The sequence below is a fragment of the Miniopterus schreibersii genome (assembly GCF_964146895.1).
Source record: "Miniopterus schreibersii genome assembly, chromosome: 5".
Lineage (NCBI taxonomy): Eukaryota > Metazoa > Chordata > Mammalia > Chiroptera > Miniopteridae > Miniopterus > Miniopterus schreibersii.
Window position 1 is genome coordinate 1,447,781 of NC_138106.1, and position 23,564 is coordinate 1,471,344.

Here is a 23,564-nt window from a genome sequence, read left to right on the forward strand (position 1 = left end):
TCCAACACCCATCTGTGACAGCGGAGTGGCTTCATCACTCCTTTAGATGTACTTTCATTTAAAGCTAATGTCACTATGGAAACTCACCTTCCTGGCAGAAGGTTAATTTGCTAGTCCATTGGACTCATAAGCTGGAGACACTGCACCTTTTCCTATTCTACTTGGAAAACCCACGTGCCGAGCACTCTGCCGTTTCCTGTAACTCTCCTTTGTAGAAGCAGCTCTACGAATAACGTGACGATATTCCTTAAGTGACCTGCCTCATCTTGAAAAAATGTTCCAAAACATCTAGATGTGTTCACTAGTAATCAAAAGCAATGATTATTTTAAACCCATCGTTTTAAAAATCCCATTTCTACTTGGTCTATTAATTCTAAAACCACAATGTAGCTGTGCCAAGTAGTGCCCCATCCTGGCCACGTGCAGAGCCGTCTGTGACTGGTGTTGGGGGGTCAGTGTCGAGCTACTTCAATCACAGACAATGGGCGCCCAGGGCCTGTTCACAAGGAAGCCGGTGGAGGGGCGCTCGGCGACCTTCTCTCAGGGACACATTATGGTCCCGGCCACAGGAGCAGATGAGCTCACCAGGTACTTCATTTTTATTTTAAAACTAGATGGATGACTTGGATATCTTGGATATTAACGCCAAATTTAAAAATAAAAAAACAGACCTTTGGGTTGAAAAGAACAGGAGAGGGAGAATTTTAGCTCAAGACCTGGAATGTAACAAAATGGAGCACTATCCAAAAGAACTTAGTCGTTAAAGCAAATAACTAAACGTTCATGAACCATGTTGAAAAAGAGCAGCGGTCCCCCTAATACATGCATGGGCCTTAGGAGCAGTAACCTGGTGCTTCAGGGGGGAGAGCCGTGCACCCGCACAGCAAGCGGGCGGGAACTCCATAAGCGACTTTCAAGTATAGGAGTGTTTTAGTCAACTGTCCTGTAACATACTTGACAATTGAATAATTAAGTATATTTTTCTTCAAACTTAATATGACAATAAATTTGTACAAGATTAAAGAGTAAACATCTCCCAGACTCTAAACTGTACCCTAAGTCTATTGAAGGCAAACAGACCTACGATGGAAACCTGCTTCAGAGACAAGTCTGTCACAGGCATCACGGGGTGCAGCCGGCTCTCCACTGCCGATGGCGTTTGGACTCTCGTGATTAACGCAACAAACGGAGTCCTGGGCTGGGTCTGGCACCCAGTTCTCCAGCGGCAGAGGCAACAGTCCACAAAACAGGTTATAGGAAAGGAGAGTTTATGCTCAGCTTAGAAAAGTAGGACCTTGCTAAATAAACGCTACACATTTAAATATCTTTATTTTCATATATTACAAAAAATTTTTTTCAAAACAAGTTCAAGATAATTTGGTAGAAGCAGGATCATTTTGCCCTATCAAACCTGAAACTGTGACAGCCACCCCACCATTCATCATATTAGAATTTATAACCTATGAATCTGATGAATTCACAGTAAAAACGGTGGTATTTTCACAGAGAAAGGTGTTGGAAGGACCTTTAAATAATCCTGTTATAATACTAACTTTCATCTTTCTGAATCATCGATTCTGCCATACTAAAAAGAATCTTGCAACTAAAATTTGAAATTTTCCAAAAGAAACCTAAGAAAGAAAATTATGCCAAGAATCAATTTAGTTTTGCCAAATGCTTTCATATATGTAAAGCTCACCTTATTGAAGTTATAATTTTTAGTTTTGTTAATTTTCATAAAAAACAAAGCAAATTATGGTAAAGCATTAGCAAGAACAACTAAAATGGTTCCTAAAAATTCAAAATACTAAAGGGGAAAAAAGCGGGCTTTATGGTATGAGAACAGAAGCTATCGATGTGGACGGGTGGTTGTAAAAATGAGTGAAGCTGCAGATGTATGAGGGCGGGAGCCATACATCCACGGTGGAGACAGGCGAGAAGCACGCAGAAGACCGAGAAACAGTCCAATACCTGTTACCCTGACGGTTGCTCCTGCTTTGAGAGAGGGACAGACAGCAAAGGAAAGAGTTAGGATAATCCGAAACCAGCGGCGGCCCTGAAAACCCAGTCTTCAAAATACCTTCGGTTCCAGATTACGCACTACCTGCGAGCAGTGACATTTACAGGTCATGGCATACGTTCCAGCAGCAACTCCAGTTTCTTTTGTAACTTTGTGTGAAAAATGTACTGCTGAGTTAGGGCTCAAACTAATTTTGTCTGATGGAACGGACGCTCACTTTCTGTCCTGGAACATGACTGAAAGCTCGAAGGCGGCCAGTTTAAAAGACTTTGCCCTCCGATTACAGTAGAAAATACAATAGTACACCTTACAAGAAAGTGAGACAAAAAATCCATGACTCACAAAAAGTCTCAGAGAGAAAAGAACAGACAATTGCATTATCTTCAGGATCCTCCATTTTCTGAACTGAAAATGTAGAATATTTTAGGTATTAATTAGCTTAAGAGAACATACTGTTTTTCTTGATTATATATCCTTTAGCTTTTACAAATGTGGCCAACAGTCTGAGTAACTGCTAATTGCTAACAGTATTCACACTGTTTTACTTTAACATTGTTTTCACTATGTAGAAGCATAAACTTCACCTCTGCCAAGTAGCTAGACATACTCCAATACCTGTAAAAATAAATGCAAACTATACCTTATAAATGAGTTAAGGGTCTCTGTGCTTTAGATCTGCCCAAAGTTTAAAAGCAGGCTTCTAAAACTCTGCACATTTCTTTGGCCTTGATGGTCCTTTTGAGTTAAAACTTTAGGATAAATTAAAATGTAAGGCTAGACAACAGAAAATGCACTTACTAAATATAAATTTTATTTTAAATAATTTTACTGAAAAGGCTATAACAAGAACCAAGTAAAACAGCATCAAATAAAAACAGAACAATTTAACCTCCGTGACTATTCCTGTATTACAATAACTCCGGTACACACAGCAGATGGCTCTGCCAGGCGAGACCCCTGCAGCCTAACAGGCCCTGTGCGCTCACGATTTCCGGCCGCCGGGCCAACAGCCCCGTTCCGTGCAGCGCCGAGCGGCATTCTGATGGCTCTCACTTGGGGGCTAAGCCTGTGCCACACACCCAGGCACCTCGACTGCGCCGACAGGGCGGAACCTGGCTCAGCTCCCGAGGCACCCAGGGCCTCCGCCACAGAAGGGAACTGTGCCCGCATCAGGAGGAGTAAAAGGAGTCTTCTCTGTTTAAAGCCAGGCTAATTTATTAGCCATGAGCAAAGGCAATAAGGAAAATCAGCTATTGCCGTTCATCCTAAGTTGTTTACTATTCAGAGTAAATTGTGCCTGAAAAGAGTCACAAACACTTTAAAAGCAACAAGCCACTTGGAAGCTCCCTGAAGAACCTAATGTAGGTTCCCTGAGAAACCCTGATCTAAGCAACAGGTTCAAAGAAAAGATCCAGACCCTCAAGTTTGTTTGTTCCGTGACTGAGGTCAGACGACGCTCATCTGCTGAAGTCACACCTGAAGATGCTATCACGACCAAGAGGGAAAAGCAAAGTACACCGGGGGTTCGTTTACTTCTTGTGCAAGCTACTGACCGAGAGGAGGGCGTCGAAGGCCGCGCCCCAGGACTCACCTGCGGCGCCGGCGGCTCTGCGGGCAGGCTGTGCGAGGACCTGCTGCGGGGCGGCGGCTGGGGCGGGGTCTCCAGGCTGGGCTGGGGGGCAGCCTGAGGCAGTGGGGCTGCTGTAGGGACCAGAGGCTCCTGCATCTTCTGACCAGAGGCGGGCAGGGCGGCCAGAGGCTTCAGTGGTTCAGGGAGAAGGACTGGACCTAAAAAGTCATCTTCTGGTGTTTCCTGAGAAACCACTCTTACCCCCTTTCGCACACTGGCAGAGGCTCTGGGTCTTTCAACTAGATTTCTAGGGTTGTGCCTACCTCTTGGGACTTCCGAGGCTCTGCTCTGGCTCTCGGGAGCCGGCCTCCCCCCAGATGCCCGGGCTTGGCTCTGCGGGGCACTGATCACTCCGACGCGGGGTGGGATCACCTGAAGGGGAAGGAAGCACAGCGTCTCAGGCACCTGCGCACTGCACAGGTAAGGGACTGGGCGAGAACATTCGCTCCTGCATCTCACTTCCTCTCCTCTCTGCTATTCTCCATCTCTGTTTGCTAACTGCTCTCTAGTCAGAGCCATACCTAAGTTTTAAAATCTTTCTTTTTGTTTTCCAATGTTTACTATGTGCCACTGTGTTAAACACAGTAGAGACATGCCATCTTCAAAATTCCCCTCAGAGGTAGGTGTCATTTTGTCATCTCATTTTAAAGCAAGGGCAGACGTGGGTACAACTTCTCAATGCCACAAAGCTAGAGAACAAAGCCAGGATCCCTCGTAGGTGTGAGAACTGCAGGGCCGCGTCCCTCACCGCGGCCAAACCGCTGAGGTCGCGGGCAATGCAGCAACGCGGACACTGAGCAACGGAGGCTCGTGAAAAACCACGCTGAGGTTTCACTTTTAGCACAGAAGCAGAAACTCTCCAGTGACCACCTCAGTCCGGTAAACGTAATCCTTACCCGAGGGCACTTTCCATGGGGGGAGAAACATCAATCGGTTGCCTCCTGCAGGCGCCCCCATCTGGGATTACACCCGAAACATGGTGTGCGTCCTGACCGGGAATTGAACCCGCCACCTACTTATGTTACGTATTTCTATACATTTGCTGATGGCTCTAAACCCCCAACACTTCTTACTCTAAGTGACCACACGAGCCCCCCCCACAGAGCCCTGGCTTTCTGGCTATTCTCACAGTGACAAGAGGAGTTTGAAAAAGTGCGTGTGGGAAGCGTGGCCAAGCCAGTGGAGAGGGGTTCTCCTCTTCTGAAACCAGGAGTGGGGACGAGGGATCTCTGGGGACATCCCACCGACACTGGTGTGAGGCTACATCTGGAAAAGGACCTTTAGGTCGGGTGTTAAGTGGAGCTCCCGGGGGAAAGACAAAACGTTCCCACCTTGGACATTTCATGAGAATGTCTCCTTAGAAATTAGCCGCAGCTCCATTAGACGTAGTTTGTTAACTTCTAGATGCTGTACCAGGTCCCAGGTCCCACCCTTCGGCTGAGGGCTCGCATTTCCTTCCTCTCCGTCTGTACATTACTTCCCACCCCGGGAGCACGGCAATCCGCGATTACAGACGTCACACTGCGCCTGCTCCGCTCCCAGACTTAACACCGTGAGCACCGCGTAGGTACAGACTCCACCATAAACCTTTTCCTGAAATCTACTAAAATTCTTCTTGTTGAAGGTGACTTTCTGTCCTCATTAGCTACTCAGAAAATATGATAAAAGCTGCCCAAACACGTCTGCCCTCACAGACACGGAGGCCCTGGTGGATCACACGCTTTCTCCGAGGTACCGCATTCGGGACCCAGAACCCAGACCCCTGCTCCAGGGCAGGTCTGCCTACCGGTCGGGCTGCGCTGTGTCCAGCAGGTCCTGGGCCTGCGAGTCCTGCTGGAGGCGAAGGCTGACTGCGTCCTGCAACAAACACATCACACCATGTATTCGAGGTTTTTTAAAAAAGAAACAAGTAGCCATGCACTTATATCCCACGTGTCCAGTCTCAGCCAGTTTTAAGGTAAGGAGCTCAATTCAAGCGTTTTTACCTATATTTTCTTTCCGTGTCGTCCCAGGGCTTTTGGGTGCTTTGAAGCAGGAAAGAAAACAGTCGTAAGTGAACAACACGGCAACACAGCAGAACATGAGGTGCTGCTCTGCCCCCTACCAGCAGGCACGGGGCACGAGACGGTGACAAAGGACGTGGCTTTGGACAACGGTGAAGGGTCTTATCAGCCCTGAAATGAGGACACTCTCATGACAGGCATGGGGACAGCTGAGCCGAGTCGATGCCTCACCCACAGGGGCGCTTCCCAGCTGACTTCCCAGCACAGCTCCCTCCTGTGACCTTGAGGGTCCCCTCAGGGGAAGGTCAGACTGGCTCCTGCCTCTCGAGCCACCCGAGAGCTGCGCCTGAGCAGACAGACCAGGTCACCCAGGGGCTCCTAGCGACAGGGCGCGGGGGCGCAGCCGTAGGTGTCACGATGGAGAAAGTGATCCTACGATGAGCTCTGAGGGGTGTTAGGAGACAGGCTGTCGTACTGCTAGACACCTGCCTCAGGGAAGGAGTGTGAAATGCGGCTCACACATTGGAGTGGGGGCCAAGGGTGAAGTGGGGGAGTCGGGGGGCTAGTGAAAGCAGCACCTCAGGTTTACGCTTTTTGAAAGGAAATTCAAGTGCGACTGTTATGTGAAATACATCAGCCTGCTAATGACTCTCATCCTAACGAATGGCTTCCACTCTCAACGCTCTTTTAAGCAAATTTAGTTCGGCATCATTACGTATAAAATTACTTACGTTATCTGAAGTCATTCACAAGTAATTCCGGGACTTGAATTAACAGGGCTTATTTATTATTATTAAAGGTCCAGAGTTAGCACAGGACACTTCTAAATATGACTTATTCTGAAAAGGATTTTGAAGGTATTTTCCTTAAAATAACATTGTACAGTAATTTCACTGCTAAGCATACATGAAATAGACACAAAACAGCATAAAACAAGTAAGAGTCGCAGGGAAATCGAATGGCCGTCACCAGAAATTAGACGCGGCAGAGAGTAAGGGAGGACACACGGTGACAGGTGTACGTGAGGAGGGGTGGACGTGCGCGGTGGGACCACGGACACTCAGCGCCTGCGACACTGGGGGCTGACGGTCAGAGGACGACAGGTCCCTACACATCTGACCCGCAGGTCTGTTACCTTCCATCTCTCGCCTGGCCACCCCGGGACTGCGCGGGGCTCCGGCACCTTGTTAGAGAAAGAACAGAAGCCGGGTGTCGCTCAGGGCCCACGGCGCCGAGTGAACAGCGGGCACGCAGGACGATCTCGTGGGAAGCCTGCCTGTGCGAAGGGCTCTCTACCGGTTTCTTCGGTCACATCCCCCCCAGCCAGGCTGGGACGCCCAGCCCAGCCCGCGCCCCGGGAGAAGGGCAGGGGGATGGGCTCCTTCCGTCCAGACCCAGACGCCCGCAGCAGGGAGGGAAAGGGCGTTCGCGGAAAGCCTCTGCTATGATCCCCTCCTTCCCTAGGTTTAGAGTGAAATCCCTAGAAAGAGCTCCAGTGCTTGGCAGCCAAAAGGGAAAAAAATCACAGTTTGGATTTCATTTTAAATTCCCACGAGACCAGACTATCCTAGTCCATCAGAAGGCGTCTTGCTGCATTATTTTTCAAAAACTCTAGAAGCACTACAATGACTCCTCTAAGTTCACTGCCTTACGGGAGCTACTAGTCCACAGGGGAAAACGCTGCGAATGCTGCCTACGAAAGACTTAGGCAGAGAGGCGATTTTTAACAGTTAAATCGGATTTCTAAATAAGTCACTGAGTTAGTTTTTAAAATCCATTAAAAAATTTATTTTCTACTGGTTGTTTTCCTCATTAAAGGAAGAGATAAACAGAATTACCAAGAAAATATAAATAAAAGCAGGAGTTAAGAGGAACAACAGACGCAGTCCGAGAGTCGGTGAAAAAACTGCCCCGCGGAGGCGCGTCCAGAGCTGTGAGGCTGATCACTAATAACGGCTGATCCCACACACACACCTCCCATGAGCTCTCGTGAGTTTCCACGTAAATCAAACTGTACTTTACACAAAAAGTGATTCATCTGTTAGTAAAAATTTTCTTACGTTTAAAAACGGGGGCTGGGTTTTGTGACAAGTTATGAGAAGACCCTGTGGGACCCCCGACGGCTGGTTCCGGCCACTGCTCTCCCTGTAAACTGCCCTCCGGGAAGCTGCTGGACGAGGGCACCGGCTCCAGCACCGCTGGCCAAACGCTGGGGGTTCTACAGTCCCTGCACCCACACCCCCTTTGAAATCAGTATGACTTTGGGAATTAAATCTCTGTAACCAAACTGACCATATTTATTAAGGAAAAGTGTATCAGGCCTGGATGGGTACCCAGCCCTGTCTACCGGGAACGGGGAGCTGCCGCAGGCTCTACCCACTAACGAAACGAGCTCGAGGCTTTTACTTAACAGGAACAGAAGTTTGGAGCTATTAAAAATATAATCGTCATTCCCTTTGACTTTCATCAAACAAACCTAAAATGCCCTTCAGTTACAGAGATCAAACTCCAAAACACCATGAGCCGAGATGCACATATGATAACAAACGATTACCTCCGAGTTCCTTTCTAGCAGGTGCAGGACTCCTAGCCCCTTGGGGTCCACAAGGAAAGATGCAGCAGAGAGGAAACAACATTAAGTAGAAGATTTACCACAGCAGCCTGACGTCAACATCATGCAGGAACGATTAGCATCTTGCTATTACAAAAAAGCTATTATTTAAATCAAGTACTTCTAATAGCTTAAGTAACAACACATACTTATTTAAAAAGAACCTTTAAACAAGTATGTAAAGCTTCACAGTAAACAAGCATATGTGTGTTCTCTGGGTCTAGCCCTACGCTTATCAGAAGTTAGCACAGCGGCACCCAGTCAGCAGAAACAACGCAAACACTGCGCCCTTGCCAGGAGGCAGCTATGAAAACGTCCCTGGGAACCTCGCGGGGACGCCACCTGCCGCCTCGCCTCCCGTGTTCTGCAAAGAAGGCTGAGGAGGCAGCAACGACAGAGTAAAACCCAGACCGGAGACATGCATTTGTGATGCAGCAAGGAGGGCTGTCTGTCCCGAAGTGGAAACAGCTGTTACCTGAGGGTGGCGGAGGTCTCTGCGGGGGCGCTGGCCGTGCGGGAGGGGCCGTTGGGCGGGGAGGAGGGGGCCGCCTGGGCTCCAGGACCTGCGGCTGTGGCTGCACTGCTGGCTGAGCGTCCACGGGAGAACCTGGAAAAGCACCTGGAGTGAGGCCAGGCTCCGAGGGGGTGGGAGTGAGGGGGGATGGTGCTTCCTGCACAGCAACGACATTCTCACTCGCCATTTCTCTCTGCAGCAAAATGACCTGTGCCTTTAGTGTCACAGAAGCGGTGTGTCAGTGAATTACGCTTTGGTACCGGGAAGCAGTGATGCTCGCTGCGCGTGGACTCACCTGGGCCCAGGTGCTGAAGGAGACTTACTGAGGGGACCGTCCGGACGGCACAGAGGCCTGTTTAGGGCATTTGCAGTCCGCTGACCAGCAAAGAGGAGGAAAAGGAGTCTGCTCTTCTCTACGCCTCAGCGGCTCCCAGCTCACCTAACGAAGCCGGGCCTCTAAGAGCACCACGGCAAACGTGGGACGTGTGCGCAATGGGAGATGCTGGCTGGGGTGAAACGGACCCGGTCATGTGGTAGAAACAGCTTCCAAGGACAGATCTTCCAACTGGGAGGAGCGATGACTCCAGTTTCAATCCTGCCTCATGCGGGCACACAGGTCACGCAGAGCTCAGCCCAGCGGCACAGCTCTCACTACAACAGCAGACGAGCGTCAGCTACACGACCGGGGCGAGCTGAGCGCACAGAACAAGGGTGAAGGCACAGCCTCGCCCAGTGAGCGGCGGTGAGTCTCGTTTCCACTTGGGGCACCACCTAGGAAGCCCCCGTTCTGTCTACAGAAAACCACAGCGCACTCTGCACGCAGGGAGGAGCTAAACACAAGGGCTCTCCACAGGGGCTCCAGCGGCACCAGGGATACAACCACCTGAAACCTAAGACAGTGCCAGGGACGGTCACACAGAACTTGAAACACCTTACCCACCTTGTGAGGGTGGGTTCCCAGGAGTCTTGGACGGGGCTCGACTTGGTCTTATGGGGAGGGAGGGCACAGGGCCCTCGGGAATTGTGGGTGACTGGCAGGGGCTGGTCCGCGGTGAGGAGCTCGGGGACGTGCCGAGGCCGGACCCCAAAGCCGGCTGCAGATGCTGGGGCAGGATCTCCTCCACCTCAGCGCTATAGTCATCAACGTCACCTATGGAAACAGGGTTATCCGTTACCACCTGCTTTACTTTCTCAGACATCTTCCTCACCAATCTGGTTTTAAGGGGTGAAATACACAAAGTAAACATGCTAACACTATGACACCGACAACGTGCATGGATTAAGCATGCAGGTACATATAAAATTTATATGTAAACTAGAATCAGGACAACTGTGCTACAGAAAACTTGATTAAAGATGCTCTTGGGCCCCGCCGGCGTGGCTCAGCGGTTGAACTTTGACCTAGGATTCAGGAGATCGCAGCTCGATTCCCAGTCAGGGCGCAGGCCCGGGTTGTGGGCTCCTCGATCCCCAGCAGGGGGCGTGCAGGAGGCAGCCGATCAATGACTCTCATCATTGATGTTTCTCTCTCTCTCCCTCTCCCTTCCTCTCTCTGAGATCAATAAAGACATATTTTTTAAAAAAAAAGATGCTCTTGGATCTCAGAGCAACAGGAGGGGTGGGGACAAGCCTTGGAGCTGGGCTGACTCAGGGCTTTCGCATTCTACCGGGCAGCTGGCGCCACCTACTGCTGTCCCCCACCCCTCCTATGCTCCCTGGCACTTCCCCTCACCCAGGTGGGGCCCTGTGGTAAACAGGCTGGCAGAGGGCCACACACCCTCTTCCCAGAGGCCTCCTGACCACCTCCCCTGAGCTCCCCCACCCCCAACCCAACACAGACTCTCTCTGCTTTAACTGGAAGCTGGTTCCCCAGGCCCCCTCATCTCCTGACCTTAGGGCTAGAAAGTGGGGCCAGGGAGCCCCCTTGCAACCTAGTTTGATTCCAGAACAGGACTCCCCACTTCTCCAAGGCTGTGCCATCAGGATGCACTTCACACCTCCCCTCCCCGCCTTCACCTCCAGCCTCCACCCTCCTCCGTCAAGGACCAACCACAGAGCACTGCGGTGAGTGACATCCTTCTGGGCGGATCAGAGTCCACGTGGACAACAGGGCAACAATCTAAAGACCTGGTCTTATCCTCACCTATGCTCCCACCGCTCCAGACACCTCCTTCCGACCGCCTCCCACTTCCCCGTCTCCCCAGTTTTCCTCCTTGTTTGACGTCACCAGGACTCAGGCCGGATTCCTGCACATTTGGCCCCCAGTCCGAGTCTGCTTCTCGGCACCTGCCCTCAGTCCCCGGTTCTGCGCCTCTGCCCACCACCCCTGCTGCACTGGTCCTCCGTCACCTGCACAAGGGCCACGGTCTGCTCTCACAGCTGCACACGGGCTGCTGAGAGCCTGCTGGAGAAACCACACGCCCCTCAGGACGGCGGTCACATCCAATATGCGGGGTCCAGCCTGGCAACTCCGCAATTTTCTGGCTGGCTCTCCCCAGACTCCTGCTCAGGAGCTTTATCCCAAACCTTTTCAACTCTGAAACGGTGGGGGGCCCCATCCCTGGAGGTCACCTGACTCTCACACGTCACAGGGAACCCAGGAGTCTTGAGATGGGGACCCCTTTCACCAACGGCCCCAAGTGGAGTCTGACAGCTGTCCTTGTGGGTGGAGCAACGGGCTCTGCCGCCCGCCTGGGGGACGTGCCCTGTCACTCCCGCTGCCCTTTCCCAGGGGCCTCCGCCCCTACAGCCCTTCCCATCAGCACCCAGCAGTCTCTAGTGCCTCCCATTTAAACAGCACCCCCAGACCCCCACTTCCCAGGGGCAGCTGCCCTCTTCTCTCCCCGCTTCTAAGCCAAACTCCTTTAAAGGGTTGCCTACAGACACTGCACATCCACCCCTCCGTCCGCACCTCAGTTCACCCCCATCTGGCTCCTCACTCTACTGAGTGGCTCCTGTGAAGCCACCAGCAGCCTCCTTCTGTGCTACCGAATTCAGAGGGCAAGCTGCAGCCTCCTCTCTCCTCATCTGAGCCACGGGACACAGACTCTCCATCTCTGTTACCCTTTCTTTCCCTCATTTTTAAGCCACTACATTCCCTTAGCTCTGACATTTCTAGTGGTTCCTTCTCGGTTTCCTTTCACGGGCAGCCCTCTTTGGCCTTTGCTTGAAGTCTGTTTCTCTGTTTCAATCAGGGCCTGTTCTCTCCATCTCTATAAAGCCCTGCGGCCCAGGCGATGAACACCTGTGGTCTAACTGCCCTCAGAGCTGCCTGTGAGCCCACATCAGACCCCACAGACCCCCCAAATTCAACATGTTCAAGCTACATTCTCCTCCACCCGCCGGCCCCGCCCGCCTCCTCCCCATGCTCCTCGCCAGCGCACCTGCACGTCCGCCCGAGACCTGCCCCAGGCCCCGCTCAGTCCTTCCTCCTGGGCCACCTCCCCCACCCTCTGTCACCTCTCGTTCTGTCTTCAGATTCTCAGTTTAAATTTCTACTCCTCTGGGATCCCTTCCCAGCTTCCCAGACCTAAGGGAGGGACCCTCCTGGAACCCGCAGTAGGCCTACTCCTGACGGATGTCACCTGACTGTAACTGCCTGCTCCCTGTGACACCCACTGGGCTGTGAGTTCTCAGAGGGCAAGGATGACATCTGCTGACCTTCCAGCACCCAGCATGCACCTGGCACATAAAGGGCGCTGTGTGGACTGAGCAAACCAAGGGAGAGAGAAATGTTAAAGCTGGAGGTAACCTTGTAAAGTGTTTAGCTCTTAAACTCGTTACCTGGATGCACAGGGTACTACAATATGAGGTAATGTCATTTTATAAACAAAAGCATTTGAATGGAAAATATGCTAGAACAATATGCATACAGCACCAGAAAATCAGTCATTTCTTAATCATGTCTAAGGAAGATATTATACCCAGATAACCTGTCCCATATCCTAAACCCGAAGTGGCTACATCTATACGGGTTGGCTCAGTTTTAGAATCGTTTTCGATGATTCTGAAATGTATCCCCTTTTGTAGCGGTTGCCCTGAGCTCCTGTCCGCTGTTAGGACACCCACTCTGAACTTCTGCTTTTCTACCTTTACTGCAAACAGTGGGACCAAACCACCCACCAACTTGTGCCCTGGCTGGTTTGACTCAGAGGTTAGCACGTCAGCCTGCAGACTGAAGAGTCCCGGGTTCGATTCCTGCCAAGGGCACATACCTCAGTTGCAGGATTGATCCCTGCCCTGTCAGGGAGTGTGCAGGAGGCAACCAATCGATGTGTCTCCCTCTCGCTCTCCCTTCCACTCTGAAAAGCAATGGAGAAAATATCCTCAGGTGAGGATTTTAAAAAAAATTTAAAAAAACACACACCAACTTGTGCTCCTATTACACAAGGACCTAAACTAACACCTGTAAGGATCCTCACCTTTGAATGACAGTGGCCAATGCATTTACAATCAAAATAAACACAGTACAATGCACAACAAAACCTGATACTGCTGTGTGGGTCACCAGAAGAGACAAGGATGGGCGTGGAGGCTGAGGGGAGGGACACGCATCTAGAAGCACGTTCAATCAACAAACCTTCCAGGTCAAAATCCGCGGCCACCTCCGCATCTTCACCCAGGAGGGTGGAGCTTGTGGACGAGGGCAACGGCACGTTAATTTTCTCTAAACTCATTTCTTCTTCCAAGGTTTTGATCCAGTCGGGACTTTTTAAAGTAATACTTATAATCCGGCCCAATAACTAGTTGAGTAAAAGATAAAAGATGACAATTCATTGGCATGAAAATGAACTATTCCGGAATAAAGTGACTGCCTTGCCTACTCAGGCTTAATTTAGACCAATTCAACGTACCTGCTTCACATACGCTGAATTTAACTAGTTTAAACGCCCCCTCTCCTTCAGAAGCCTGTTGCTAAATCTACGGTCGTCTCTTCCAGGACGCTGAGTCAGCTTTCTCTGCGGCAGCCAGCATCTCCCCTCAAGCAGATTAAGTTCACTGACAACTCAGCTACATAATTTTATACTTCCTTTGATTCTGACCCACAGATTAAGTGGCTGTTCCTGGATGAGGCAGCCACAGAGGAGGCAGTAGCAAATCTTTAAAACGCTTCTCCTGTTTTTGGACTGCCAAGCTTGGACTAACGGTCTTGGAAACTGCCACACTGCAAAAGCAGTTTCAGCGTCTCAAAGGCCAGAAGAATGCGGAGAGAATTTAAGACCATTTTAAATCCTCACAGGAGTGACTCAGAGGCTGGAAACATAACAACTGTCACTTGTGAAAGGGCACTTATTGCTCCGCGATTTTGAGTGCTTGCAGACGGAAGTAGAACCTAAAACACCAACATGTTATATCCAATTACACCATCCTACTGATGTGTTAAAATATTGTCAAAAACTTGTAGGCAGCCGCCAGGTCCTTGGTTAAAAATGACTGGACACTAGAAGGATGTTCTCACTTACCACCTACACTCACAAAATGAATTTTCTTTCTGAAACGGAAGCTCTCTCCTACACAGTTCAACTTCCTGCATTTGACAAGTTTCTGGAGTGTAACCGTCATGAGCGTCCAAATGAACCGTGTGGCTGTGACCAGCACGCTGTGAGGACAGCTGCCACCCCTGCGCCTCGGTCTTCCTCAGCTCAAAGTACAATTGAGACTAGACTCCCTGGGAGGCACAGTGTACACAGGGCTCTCTAGAATGTTTAATAATGAAAAGTTGCAAACAATCTAGATGTCTATTAGTAGGAGTTTGGTTAAATAAATTTATATATGTATCTATATAACAAAGCTAGAGCAGCCATTAAAAACGACATATTTGTTCATATAGAAAGATGTTTATGAGTCTCAAGAGGCAGTGAGAAAACAGCATGTATAACATGGCCCCATGCGTGCTTGTGCATGTATGTATGTGTACACGCATATATCTCATTTGTATTTATGTATATGTGTATATGTAATATACATAGTGTGTGATATGAAGGTTGAGGGCCATTATTCCATAACGGTAGGGTCTCAAGTCTCATTATTTCTTTCTTTACATTTTTCTGGATTTCTTGACTTGCTTTTGCATGAGTGTATTACAATCATATTAAGACACTACAAAAATCTATTTCAAAAGCAATATGTGCATGGAAATTTTCTCCAAGGAAGTGGAAGTAATATAGCTGAAAGGAAGCTCAGAGAAATCCTTTGGAGTTGCCGCTGTTGGAGAAATCAGGCTTGGACTTTAGTCCGTCCTATCTAGTGGCCATTTACTTAGACATTTAGGATTTGTCCAAAAGCACTCAGAAGAAATGGAGACACAGCACTCTATAGAAGCAAAAGTCTCCCAGACCACTGACACAGATTTCCCCCACAATGACATTTCAGACCACAGAGTAGGACTATCTCCACTAAGTAAAAGTTTCTAAAGCGCCTCAATGAGATGGATTTATTATTTTTAATTTTCCAATTACACCTGACATTCAGTAGTATATTAGTTTCAGGTGTACCACATAGTGATTAGACATTTATATGCCTTGCGAAGCGATCACCCCGCTGAGTCCAGTCCCCACCTGACACCACACACAGTTATTACAATATTACCAACTACACTCTCTGCGGGAATTATTTTACTTATGCTTGAGAATAATGACTACCTTCCTCCCTCATTTTCTTGTAAGTAAAGCATTTTCTTCATTTGACAGAAATATTTTCTACTATACAGATGAGCCAAAATAGCTATTCAAATAATTTTTAAAAATTTTATACAAAAATCATTAAAATAAAATTAGGTGGTAAACATGCTTTCTTCTTCATCTCTATCAATGGTTAATTTCTCCAGGGAACGACCAAAATAATCCTGAACCAGTCAGAAACCTCGTCTAAATAGTAACATAAAGTTCTCCATAAGGTCTTTCATCCTCTGGAACTGGAAACACATTTAGATAACTTTGCTCCATGTATAACCCTCAGACACTTAATCACAGAGAATTCAGAATCAACAAGGGCCACCTCACCTCTTTACCATCCAGGCTTAGAACACTCAAGGCAGAACTGCCCTCCAAAAATGTAACCCACATCTTATCTTCTACAAACCTTCAAGAGAGAGAAACAAACAATAAAAATAGTTAATACCTTAGACATAACTAGCCCAGTGACTAGTCTGGTGATTCCTGATTAGCAGGGGCCTGTGGAGGCTGGGAAATAAAAAAACTAGAGCGAGCGCAGCAGGGCCAGGTGGCCTGCAGGGGGCGCTCTCCCAAGAGCACCCCAATTGCAGTCTTTCAGCACCAGGCCACAGAGCAGCCGGCCAGAAGGCCCGGGCCTGCGGACCACCACCGGGACCCCTGCGCATCCCACCCTCCACTTCATCGACGGAAAAGGGGCCGGAGGTTAAGTGGCTCGTTCAAAGTGACCTTACAAGGCAAGAAAGTCACAGGACTAGCGCCCGAGTCTCCTGAACCCACAGGCCAGCACGAGTATTTCTGCTGCCTCATGACCGCCCTGAAGCAAACCCCTCTGACCGAGAAAGAAGATCGGGGTGTTCATTAAACCCCCTGCCTGTCCGTCCCCTCAGACCTCCCCCAGGGACCGCACGTGAACGGTCCTTGTCACTTACTGTCTGGAGACTTCAATGGCCTTTGCTATGATTCTAGTTTATAACTTTGAAATAAGAAACCCCACGAGTAAAAAATAAAGAGGACGTTAGGGTAAGTTCTGAAGAAGACGGCCACTGACGTAATAACGTTATCACGCAAACAAGAATGAGACAAATTACAACGTCACCCGCCTTAGTTAGAGACAGATGAGCTGAACTGCTCCCACCTGCACAGATCACGCTCGGAAACCCCTGCAGATTCTCCAAAGGTGAGAGAAAACACACAGGCACAGGCACACTCAGCCTAGGACGCGAGGGCGTGCGTTCCAGGCATTAAGCGGGAAAGGCTAAAAGCGCAGGCGCGCAGACAGCAGCTGCTACGTCCAGTTGGAATCCACGGCCCGGAGGAGACTTCTGCCGCCGCTGGCACACGGGCAGTCCCTCTGGCACCAGGGCCCGACGCTGCAGGGTCGAGAGCCCTTCTCCCTCACATCAGGGAGGCCTTTCAAACTGACGCGCTCCTCCCCCGGTGCCCGCCCGCCGGTGGCCCCCAAGCACCCGGGGCCCGTGGGGGCGAAGTCGCGGCCTGTCCTTCACTGGCAACGCGCCCGCACACACTTCTAACTTTTACAGAGATTCTGGTTCTAATATCCCTGGATGTACGTAGGTCCTTTTAGAAGCTGTATTTTCTTCCCCTTTCCACTCACTAGAGTAAAAGCTTCTAGAGTTTCCCCCCAATTGAGATAAATATCTACGTGCATCCAAATGTGTGCCACCCTCACGTCCAGGGCGCCCCGTCACACGTAAGGGAGCTGTGACCCCAGCACTGCCCGTGGCTGTCTTGCTCTAGACCAGAAGGTCTTCCTGGTGACAGGAGTCCTTTCCTGTTACCTCCAGTGTCTTTTTCCTCTTGCAACTGGGTTGTTTAAAGGTGTAACACGCAGCACATTCCAGGCGGGAGGCACCCGCGCTTTACGTCAGGACAACGCCTTGCTTTGTCACCAGTGCTTTTCCTGATGACCACAAGCACTCTGGGGAAAGCTTTGGCTCCAATACGTTCCTTAGAGACTGGCTGAGACGCACAGGCCCTTCACGTGGGTCGGTCATTCAGGGACACTTTGGAGTCTTCCAGCCAGTGCAGACTTCACACATGCTCACAGGACACTGCTCTCTGCCCCCCACAGCCCACAGGACGCTCCGGTGCTTTGGCATTCCTGCACTTGGCCAAGCCTACCGTCAGCTGTAAACTCCAAGATCTCACTGTGTACCTCCTCAAGCCTGAAGATTTTCAGAAACATTTTTGTTTTATTTTAAAGCTTTAGGGTAGATCTTTGTCAAAAGATTTGAGGGAAGTCTAAACACGATGTTTTCTGCTTGCTCGTTTGCTCCCTGAAGGTCTCCAGGCTTCTTAGGCCTGCTTCTCAGACCACCTCACTCTGTGAGCTGGTGCGTTCAGGATCCAGGGGAGCCCCTGCACGCGCGGATCTTCCCACCAGGTTACAAACAGGCGCCGAGTCTCCCTGTCTCCTGTGCCTCCCACAGAACCTAACAGAGGCGTGGCCACCCAACACCTATGAAACGCGTCAACAAGCAGACGGACGGCACAGTTTAGCAGCACCTGTCCCTGGGCTCTCACAACGGCTGCACGCCCAGGAGAGAGCGTTTTCTAAACAAGAAGGAGGCCGTCCGTGGTTCTGCAAAGGGCAGGCGGCTGAGTCAGCAATGGAACCAGGACTAAAATTCAATGAGTTAAAATTACTTAAAACATAAAAGTTCTTAAACTGAGGAGGGGGGGAAAAATCCACTTTACTCTTACTCTCCTTGAAAAAATAAAACAGCAATTACATCTTCATGCGTCACAGGGCTCGTGTTATATCGCATGGGGATCGTGAGCGACCACATCCAAATGCGCACGTGTTTGGTCATCAACTGTCCATATAAGTTCACTACTCGACTTTAAATTTCCTAAGGAGAAATTTCAGTTTTAAAACCTATGAGCTCTTTGAATAACATCTCTGTAGCATAATTTTCCTACAGTCTGGGGATAAAAATACTCATATACTATTCAAATACTAAACGAGGTAATTTCTAACAGAGAAAACATGATTCATGAATCACGAGCTGCTTCTGAACGATACACGTTTACTCACCTTATGAGAATTACTTCACCAAAACCTGCAAACTGCTGCAGCAGAGCATCGATCAGAGTGTCATCGAAGAAGTTTCCCTGCTCAGAGCTCCTGAGTGAGACCAGCACCGTGCCGTCCGGGGGGCCCTGCTCGGCAATGACTTCCTTATAGACGCTCTGCCTCTCCTCGGCCTCCACTTCGAATATATCTATGTCTATCAGGGCAACGACGGGCCTGGAGGCGTGAGGAAGACAGCAGGTTAGAAACACCCCAGGAGAGACGTGGCTCCGGATGAGTTTCAAGCCCCCTGAAACACCGAGGCTGTAAACCTGTGGTCGGAGGTCTTCAGCTCCGCTCGCCCGTAGTGCAGCAGGGTGCCGGGAGTCCACGTGTAGAGGATTTTGCTTCCATCTTGGAAACTAGCATTTAGAAGATCTAAGTCTTCAGCTGCAGCGGAAATAAAACCACACGAGAGAAGCACATGAGCACGACAGGCCCCAGGAGCACGGGAGAGCCTCTGCTCCAGGGGCTGCCGCCGGCTGAGGCTGGGGCGCCGGACACACTTGCCCACGGGCAGGAGGTCGGGACACCTTCAGGTTAGAAAGGTTTTCTGGTGAAGTGACCATGTTATGTTCACTTAGCAAAAATTAAGACGTGGCTTTACCCCTGAGCCTACTCAAAGCCTGTGGCCACACAGGATTTCATGAGTGATCCATCAGAGGAGCGCAGCTCCTGATCTGCAGGCCACCCGCTTCGTGTAAAACCTCAACTAGCAGCCAACTGAAATGTCAGGTTTTCTTCTCTTTATATGAAAAAGAGTCACTTAAATAGACGGAAAAATTAAATACGTTATTAAAAGCAAGTCTGGGAATATTTTTAAAATCTGTTTTATATTTAAATTTCATTTCTTCTACCCTATATAACCGTTGTTAAAAAAAAAAAAAAAAGGGTAAAAGGGGGTCAAAAATATGGTGGCAGAAGAAGATCCGAGTTTGGGCGGTGGACGCGCCATGTAGCACACAGGCCGCGCTCACAGAATGTGCCCCGGGACCCGCGTGACCTTGACCAGCGTCAGCCCAACACACTAATCAGAGAAACGAGCAAACAAAACAAGACAGCGAGGAGGCGGAAATCAGCCTCCAGCAGCCCCCCCTGAGCGCCGCCCCCGCGACCCCGACCCGGGAGGCTGCGTCCCCACCTGACCGGTCGAAAGGCCACTTCCTCCTCCTCCAGAGGACGCGGTCGGTCCACGCGGGGGTGCGGCACTTTTCGCTGGTGTCATAGTCTTCAGAAAACAAATCATATTTATATGTCGGAGCAAAGGTTACTTTTCCTTCTAAAAATCCTCTAAAAATCTACAATAAACATATATACAAAGTAGGTTATTTATGTGCAGAGCAAGCTGCTTAAAAGCAAAAGCTGATTTCACTGAGGTGGTCGTGCACTAAGTGTGTGGTGCTGACGCTCACAGAGCCTGTGGGCACCTGACAAGCGTGTCCACCTGAGGGGACAGAGCTGAGGGAAGGGACCTGAAACGCGGCCTTTCCCGCCCCTGGTCCGCCCCCTGCATAAGGGGATTTCGCCCACCCCCGGGCTGTAAGACACGGGCAGGGACTCCACTGATCTGATTTTCAGCCGAGGGCGTGGGCCCAACGAGGTCAAGTGGTGCCCGAGGGTTCGAATTTACATCTGACGACCACGGAGGCACCACAGCAAGTGGCCACCTTCGCCTCTACTCTGAAAAATCTTTTACATAACTCTTCCAAAATGCTGTGGTTATGAGTTTTAAGAAATAAGTTTCAAAATGTAGATGATATAAGAAATGAGAGAAGAGACACATAAAGCACATTACCACAGGATCTTAAAGTAAAAAACAGCAGCCCTGAGGACAAAGATTCTAAATTCACTATTACTGGGGGGGGAAAAGTATATTCTTCTACTTAAAAGTTAATCTTACAGAGACATGTTTTTCTTCCTGGGAATTAACATGGGTTTTCCTTTCCTTCCCCTCCCTTTTTTTAAAAGGAAAGCTAATTCTGCATCCATTAAAGTCTAGACATACATTTATTAAGTATAAAGAGACCCCAACGTGTTGCGCAGGCATGACCCCCTCCGAGCCCGCGGGCGCCTCCGCGTGTGACTGTACCTGCCCGGCATTTTTCTGGCTGATCAGCTGGTCTCCGGCTATGAGAGAGTCCCAGTTCTGCTGTCTGATCAGCTCTTTAACCTCCTCATTAGGGAGGTCAATCCGGTAGTTGAAATCACCACACCAAAACACGTAATCATGGGAAAACAGCATCCTGCCCTGGAAGCAGGGAGATGGAATTGTAAATTCAGAACAATTTTTAAAATGTTCACAACTATTCCTTTGCCTCAGATAGGCCTGATCCCCAGCCACACTCCACTTGTTCAACCCAATAGTAAAATCACACGAACTATCTACTCAGGTGAACGCTGCTGCTGTTTCCAGGAACTACTTAAATCCAAAAACTGGTCCAGAACTCGGGGCACATTGACACAGCTGCAAAGCTTCCTCGCGGGGACCCGCAGCAGGAGCTCACCATGGGGAAACTCAGCTTCCGCACTATTTCCACAAAGTCCTCGTTCCGCTCCTTGACCTGGGACTGCCCCGCGGCAAAGTGGCTGCAGACGAAGCAGAGGCTGGTCGTGTGGAACAGCATGCGGATGGCCACCGCCCCCTTGTTGCCGGCCGCGCCCCCCATGCCTGTCTTCACCGTGTCCACTGCGACATCCCTTCAACACAAAGAACGGGGTCAGAGACGGAACTCCGCAGGTCCCGTGCGGAAGGCGTCAGGAGCGCGCGTTCCACGGCGGGCAGCCGCGCCCACGCACAGCAACGGGGGCCAGGCCGGGAACCTGCACGGCCGTCACACTCCCACGGGCAACTCCGTAACGGAGAACGCCCCGGCGCACGAGCAGCACTGACCGGATGAAAGGGGCGTGCTGGGGCCTGATGAAGACGAACAGGCAGACGCCCACCAGCTGCTCCGAGGCCAGCAGCACGTACTTGTTGTCCCGGGAGATGGTCTTCTGGAGCTCCACGGCCCACAGCTTCTGATTGGTAGTGCTGCGGGCACAGAGCAAAAGGACAGACAAAGGAGCCTGTTTCATAGGACAGCCGTCAATTACACTTGATAATTTACATGCTCAAGTTTAACCAGGCTCCCGGAAGTCATGAGGTCTAACCCCGCAGTGACATCTTTAGGCAGGACGGCACCTTGTCTCCCTTAAAAAGGAAAACCCATGCCCGGCCGTTGTGGCTCAGTGGTTGAGCATCGACCTAGGATCCAGGACATTCAAGTGCGATGCCCGGTCAGGGCACATGCCCGGGCTGCGGGCTCGATCCCCAGTAGGGGTGCGCAGGAGGCGGCCATGCATGACTCGCATCACTGACGTTTCTCTCTCTCCCTCTCCCTTCCTCTCTCTGAAATCAATAAAAACATATTTTTAAAATAAATAAAAATTTAAAAAATAAAAAGGAAAAACCAAAATTTAGCCAGAAGAACATCCCATTTCAGAATCTAACCTACTACTCATTTACAGAGAAACGGAAGCCGGCTGACTGTAAACGAGCACCCACCGCGTGAGCCCCAAGCCTGTGCGCCTTACTGCTCCGCGAGCATTCAGTAGGGTAACAGAGAAGCGCAGGCTCCAGATCCATTCTCCCCCTTTCTTATTTTTCTGGCTTATAACTAATACTTTAAAAAACTCATTATAGAAAAATTTAGATATACACAGAAGAGACAATCATAAAATAAACCACCATTCACACCTACTACCCAGCTTCTACAATTATCCATATTTGCCAATCTTTTTATCTCTATCCCCTCACTTTTGGGGGGGGGGGGTGCAGCAGAGGTAAGCCTGGAATATTTTAAACCAAATCTAAGCCCGATGTCATTTACCCTGAAATACCACAGTGCACGTCTCCCATGTAAGGGGACATGTCCATTTTCCGTCACCACACTTCCTATGACAATTCCTTAGCAGGATCAAATACTCAGCCCATGTCTGAAGTTCCCTAATTATAAAAAAGATGTCTTCTTACAGTTGGTATCTTTAAAATAGGGTCCAAACAAGGCCACGCTTTGATACCATACGGTTTCAGCCCATAATTTTATTCTGAAAGTCTTTTAAAATGTCATCAAAGATGGGCAACTGCTCAACCTTAAAAGCCGGCATACTTGGTTAAAATAAAGCACTTACGCTTTGGGTTTCACTCAAACAGTCCTTGTAATGAGGCTTCGGAACAGCAGTTCTCAAAGTGTGGTCTGGAAACATCCCTGGGTTCCCCCAAACCCATGAGCTCAAAACCGTTTTCCTAACACTACGAAGACACCCTTTGCCGTTTTCACTGTGCTGACTGGTATTTGCATCGCGGTGCAACGAGTCACAACGCTGGAGCCCTGGCATGAACCCAGGCACCAGGTGCTTAGGGTTCACCACTGTCCTCACTACCCTGCACCCGCGGCTGACAGATCCCGTTTCGCCTAAGACCGCCCTCGACGTGGCAGCAAATGCTGACCGACCAACGCCGGGTCCCGAGTCCCTCTAACGCTGAGTGACAAGTGGGAAACACACAAGAAGCGCCAGCGCTGCACACTGACCTGTGCAGGTCGATTCTCAGAAAAGCGCTTGACAGTGTGAAAGATGAATTGTCACTTTTTTCATGGAAAACAACTTTTACTTGAAAGAACTAATTGCAGACAGACTGGTTATTCAGACTTAGGTTATTTAGCAAACACTTTTTCAACCAACCCTATCTTTTTAAGGGAAACAACCAATAGTATGCATTCCCAATGATGAAATGAGTTTTTAAGCAAAAATGAGAATTTTGGAAAACCTGTATCTGCTGCTGTGATCGTAACAGCTTCCAAAGAGTTTGCTGATGAGATCGGTGACGACAGCAGCCAACAGGATGGTCCATATTGGGTAAGGAACCGTGTCAACATCTGGAAGATCTACATACCTCAGTGAACTACTATTTCCCAAATGAGTAATATGCAATGTTTCAAAACCACACACGAGTAAAAGACAGGTGAATAAAAACTAAT

The 23,564-nt window shown here is 49.6% G+C and overlaps 1 protein-coding gene across 2 annotated transcripts in view; it reads right to left on the minus strand.

Annotated features, from left to right (window-relative positions):
• The window catches only part of SYNJ1 (synaptojanin 1), a gene marked incomplete at its 5' end in the record, with an annotated part of 64,624 nt that overhangs the window by 1,355 nt on the left and 39,705 nt on the right, over window positions 1-23,564 (minus strand). The window contains 16 exons of one of the 2 annotated variants that reach the window (XM_081138777.1): window positions 3,612-3,808; window positions 3,914-4,022; window positions 5,437-5,507; window positions 5,636-5,674; window positions 6,789-6,836; window positions 8,208-8,246; window positions 8,740-8,871; window positions 9,719-9,928; window positions 13,358-13,520; window positions 15,780-15,858; window positions 18,511-18,723; window positions 18,819-18,936; window positions 19,688-19,844; window positions 20,636-20,794; window positions 21,051-21,243; window positions 21,437-21,577. In XM_081138777.1, the coding sequence (XP_080994903.1) occupies window positions 3,612-3,808; window positions 3,914-4,022; window positions 5,437-5,507; window positions 5,636-5,674; window positions 6,789-6,836; window positions 8,208-8,246; window positions 8,740-8,871; window positions 9,719-9,928; window positions 13,358-13,520; window positions 15,780-15,858; window positions 18,511-18,723; window positions 18,819-18,936; window positions 19,688-19,844; window positions 20,636-20,794; window positions 21,051-21,243; window positions 21,437-21,577 (2,068 nt within the window). The remainder of the gene's footprint in view (window positions 1-3,611; window positions 3,809-3,913; window positions 4,023-5,436; window positions 5,508-5,635; window positions 5,675-6,788; window positions 6,837-8,207; window positions 8,247-8,739; window positions 8,872-9,718; window positions 9,929-13,357; window positions 13,521-15,779; window positions 15,859-18,510; window positions 18,724-18,818; window positions 18,937-19,687; window positions 19,845-20,635; window positions 20,795-21,050; window positions 21,244-21,436; window positions 21,578-23,564) is intronic. The other variant, XM_081138778.1, reaches the window with a different exon arrangement.